This window comes from Penaeus monodon, chromosome 37 (genome assembly GCF_015228065.2).
Source record: "Penaeus monodon isolate SGIC_2016 chromosome 37, NSTDA_Pmon_1, whole genome shotgun sequence".
Lineage (NCBI taxonomy): Eukaryota > Metazoa > Arthropoda > Malacostraca > Decapoda > Penaeidae > Penaeus > Penaeus monodon.
Genome location: NC_051422.1, coordinates 8,472,528 through 8,477,889, shown reverse-complemented (window position 1 = coordinate 8,477,889; position 5,362 = coordinate 8,472,528). Strand labels below are relative to the sequence as shown.

Below are 5,362 nucleotides of genomic sequence, written 5' to 3'. Positions count from 1 at the left end.
TTCCTTTAGCGTCTTTCCGGATTTTAAACCATGTATTCTGCAATGGGAATATTACTTAGGGTACAAATGATATGACAGCAGGATAGTGCAATCCAATGCTAAACATTATGGAATAGAATATATTCAAGATAATGAAAGCTCTCTAAGATGAACGAAAGCAAAGAAGCACAATTTTTTGAGATAGTAAAACAAACAAAACCCAGAACAAGTGTCTGTGTTGTTATTGCAAAATCATAAAATTCTTAGACACAAGAATTTACCTGAGTGTGTTGTCAAAGGATGTGGACAAAACTTGACTGTTATCTTTGTTGAAGGCAAGAGATGTCACACCTTCAGAGTGAGCACGTTCTACCTTCCGCAGGCACTGACCTGTACTGACACGCCAAACCTACAAAGTGCAACAAGAATAGAACGTATATCTAAGAACACAAACCTTATTTGCAAAATTTACTTACAGAATATCAGTTTCTGAAACTACATGCTCTCATAATACTTGATACTGTTCATTTTACCATAAAATACAATTTTCCCTACATCAATTTCGGTGGAAAAATATAATTTTCTTACTGACCTTAACTTGTCCTCCCTGAGACCCAGCAGACAGCATTTCAGAATCTCTGCTGAAGGCTAAACTCAGTACAGCAGATTCCATCATCATGTAAGAATCCTTTTCTTGATACTTTAAATCCTTACGAATTTTACCTGTAAAAGGTGACTTATTAATGTGGTGGTGATAAATACCTAAAATTCAAAACAACACAGCATTTTCTTATCCTTTTTCACAATAACTAGGCAGTTTACAAAATGTAACAAGCTTTTTCAAATCTAAATTCCATTCCATAATTCATATTAATACTGGGTTAACAGTCACTTTTCAAGTCAAGTGATGCGCATGTTCTTGTGCACTTGTATGTATGTGAGTCTATGTATCTGTAAATATATGTCATATCTACAACATTAGGATTCTACTGCAAGATTGATAAAAAGAAAAAATCCATTCAGAGGGAAATTAGTTTGTAAAATAAAAGAAATATACTGTGGCAACAATGGAAAATTATGTGTTCTTTTATATATGTATTTTTAAGATCAGTGAAATAGGAGAAAAAGAGAAAAGAAGTGTGAGATCATTTTCATAATCAAAGAATATTTACAGAGAGGATCAACTAACATTAAAAGAAAAGTGAAAAGGATATTTTTCTTATATGTTTTGCAACACAGTGGATGCTTTTGGTCTGAATGTAAGGTGCGTACATTCACATAAAAACAACAAAACCGAGGTCTCACCTGTGGTGAAATTCCATACTTCTATAATGCCGTCAAAGCTGCCAGTGACAAGGTACTGTCCATCAGGACTGAAGTGTGCACTCTCTACATGTGCTTTCTGTGGGAAACGGATAAATCTTGCCAGCTGTGTGGGTACTTTCTCCTCCTCTTGCTCCCTCATGGCTGCCTTACCTCGGAACAAATCAATCTGGGTACCTGCAGAAAAAATAGGCTTTTTATACCAGGCCTTAAAGTTTGTCTAAAATATTATTAAGTTTAATGAATTACTTGTAAAACATGAAAACATGTCCATTGGTAAGTACTGCCTAACTCTACTGCATACCTCATTATACATATTCTGTTATCATTTTCCAGGAGATTCTTTTGCTCACTGGAAACATCTTAATCATTTACAGGTTTAATCAACTGACTCATTAATTCACTGGCACCAGGTACATGCACTCTCTATTGTGGTTTGTTTTCTTAACAAAAAGCTCCAGGCCAAATTTATGATAAAATACATCTTCAAACAAGCTTGGAAAACTGTATCTCTACATGAGAATGCATGGTGTACAACTTTTCTGCACTGTTTAGTGCATCTTGAAAAATATTGCACAAAGCACTGAGACAATGATGATGCACTGGCCCAGGCTAAAATTTGACGTCTACTACATGATGACACTCAAGAAATGAGTTTACATACAAATGGTTTTACAAGCACTTGTTCACCAAGGAGTCCATTACTTGGCCAACCTGATCTCACCTCTTTCACAATTCCTCAATTTTTGAAGATTTTTTCTCTTACATTTATTAGCATTATTTACATTGTCATTTTTGTTAATATCATTAACCCATTGCCGACGGGTGGCATGTACGTACATGCCATGGCATGGCGGGACCATCTGCCGGGGGCACGTACGCACATGCCATAGAGTATGCATGGACATGCCATGAGTTTTTTTTTGTTACAATCACGGCAAAAGATTATTTTTTTGCCAGTGAAAGTGTGATTAAGTCGGTTCTAACACTTTCTCATTTTTACCATGCAACAAACAAAGAAAATGCAACAAACCGACAATTTCAACTCCATGATGCCACACACTGCTTATTTTATTTGGACTATAGACCGAATAATGATCAACTATGGAGTCTATATAACAACAAAAATGCCCTTCAGTCTCGATTTATCAGGAAGTTTGGCAAGTAGAGACTGTAAAAAATAATGAAAATTTAAAATACAACATATCTTCGTAGTATTACGAAGAAACGGCATGGGATGCTGGTATTTGGCATGAGTGGTCGCGCATGCTCAGGCGACGATATAAGCCCCCGGCAGCGAGGCCCAGGCCACTACGAATGCTACCCGTCAATTATGGGTTAATATTACAAAAATGTCTCAACAATGAGAGTACTAAAATAAAAATATTCTTTCTTAAAAATTCAGACTGCCTTAAATAGTACCGAAGGCCCACTAATAGTACCAAAGAGACTCTGAATCAATCAGTGTAAAAAAAAAAAAAAAAAATACAAACAAATATATACACACACACACATGCATGCTACGGCATGTACGCACATGCCACCCAGCGGCTAAGGGTTAATAAAGGAATTATGCTATGGATGCAGAAGGACATCCATGTCACTAGGGTGTAATAAAGTGTGGGCTTTGAATGGCGTCCATTTCAGTGAAAGGGTTAACAAACATGAGTTACATTTGAATGGACAGCGTGTAACTTTTCAACACTCTTTAATGTATCTTGAAAAGTATAGTCAAAGTTACATCATGATACTCAGACTCCAGCCAAAAACTTGACTACAAATTACATTTTACACAAAATCACACATATTCTGTCCTTAAAACAAATGTTAAATTAATCAAATGACTACAATTTGAAGACTTAAACCAAAAGAACTGACCAGGTGGCAGAAGACCCTGATGCTGCTGCCACTTGAGGGCCTGACCAAGAAGGGCCAAGAGACGAGATGGCGGCACGACTGACACTTCACCTGCCAGGGCTGCAGCGATGGCTGCCCTCCTCCTCTCCTTTGTTACTCCTTCAGGATATGCTTCTCGAGGATCAAAGTATGAACGGGCTATCAGGTTCTCCAGATGAACATACCTAGAAAGAGTGTATGAATATAAGAATGGAATTTATATTCATTAACCTGAAGCAGCCGGGATTCCATGACATGCCCACTGTAAGTTTATTTCATCAATAATCTTTACACATAGATGTATCAACAAGTACTAAGTCACCAATGAGCCAATTATGAGTACTACCTATCTCACCTGTTTACCCTTTTCCTTGATTTTTTGGAAATATTTTCTGGTATCTTATAATGCTGTTAGTAATGTTCATAACACTATAATAATTATACTGTCTACAGTAATAAGTTCAGCACTGATATTGATAGCATTAGTAAAAAAAAAAAAAAAATCCTGCAAACTCAAGGAAAGGTGAAATCAGGTGAGGTCACAAAGTCTTCTATTTAATTCCTTCCTAGCTGAGCACTTGTAGAGCCATCCATGTGCAGAGACATATACCAAAACAATATTACAGCAAACACTACATTTTCCCTGCAAGACTAAGTTTAACAATTTCCAATCTGGAATTGTAAATTTGAGGATAACAACAAAACAGTTGCTTCACAACTAATTCCTTCTTTTCAAATACTGTTACTAATATTTATCAAGCAATATATAGTCTAATATAAATCTAAATATATCAAATAATATAACTAATATCTATCAAGCAATATAAAATATAAATCCAAATACAAACTTCATACACCTATTTTAAAATACCTTTCAGGTACAGTCTGCTTCAACATGATAAGGGGATCTGTATTTCGTAGCACTGACTTGGCAGCTCCCAACTCTCTCAGTTCTATGAGCTCCAGAACAACCTGTTGATAATATTTTAGGAAATTCAGATGCCATAAAACAATCATAATAGTTTATAATTTTATCAGTGTATTTCAAAAATAAAGATATGTCTATATATAAAATACACATCACTGTATCTATTTACTTTCTTAAACAGAAGGTATGTTCCATGTCTCTTTTTACTTTCTCACCTGCTCATATAAGTCAATGAGTTTCTTGTCTGGGAGTTTCAATGTCTGAATTGCCTTGAGCACAGTGTCCCAGTGACCCTGATTGATATCTGCCATGAAGCTCTCCACAGAGTCCACTGTGTTAAGCGTGATGGAAGTTTCCTCCTGAAGAGCTCGTAGTGTTCGTGTCAGGTTATTTTCCTTTAGGTACTGCTGGATCAACCTGATCACACTGCAATCACAGAGAAATGGATTAATGTTTAGCAATTATATCTATACCTAAACAGTAGGATAACAAAGAAATTCACTATTGTTAATTGTTAATAATACCTTATCCTAGAAACTTCACATCAAAAGAGTTCTGGCTCATATTTGAATATTACTTAATTTAATACAAACTTTATTATCTATCATATATTCAGCTTATAATTACAATATTTTCTTTACATTGTGCATAGCCATTACTAATAAATCTGGTATCAATGGCTTGCATATGATGCATACTGCTTAGATATAGTATTTTTAGTCTAAGGAAACAAACTATTGATATGATATTTAAATTCATCATACTATAGTGTCAAGTAATCAAGACATCACCTATATTCTGGTACAAAAAACTGCAGACCTCACTGGGCAATATCACATCTTATACGGTACCAGTCCACATTCTGTCTTGCCAGAATATATATAGAGGCCACAGTGACTCCTTGATGCCACACTCCTCTTACTAGCAGCAGCCATGGAACTTCAATACAACCCCTTATTATGAAAGTTAGTGCCTATTCTGGCCAATTCAATCTCGGCAATTTCTTTGTGTTACATTTATTGTAACTGCCTACTTCAGGTCTAGATAGGTTGATAATATCCTCTTGGTAAATATTCTGAATATCTTCGCATGACTGATCACAATATTGATATCGATGGAATCCTCTCACTCTCTACTACCCAAATATATAGAAATTATGCCACTGAAATTCCCCATTAGCAAAGCTCTTGGCCCCAATAGTAGGAGAGAGAATGAATGGCCGGGAAAATTGCATGG

The 5,362-nt window shown here is 35.8% G+C and overlaps 1 protein-coding gene across 1 annotated transcript; it reads right to left on the bottom strand.

The window, feature by feature from the left end:
* Window positions 1–19: 19 nt before the first annotated feature.
* Window positions 20–5,061, bottom strand: LOC119596186 (WD40 repeat-containing protein SMU1-like; the record flags this gene model as incomplete). Its single annotated transcript, XM_037945363.1, is given in 9 exon segments — window positions 20–37; window positions 261–388; window positions 572–702; window positions 1,285–1,479; window positions 3,181–3,383; window positions 4,070–4,170; window positions 4,342–4,552; window positions 4,918–4,945; window positions 5,049–5,061. Coding segments are annotated over 9 exon segments (1,028 nt in total), but the record flags the coding sequence as incomplete, so codon positions are not given.
* Between the last annotated feature and the right edge of the window lie 301 nt (window positions 5,062–5,362).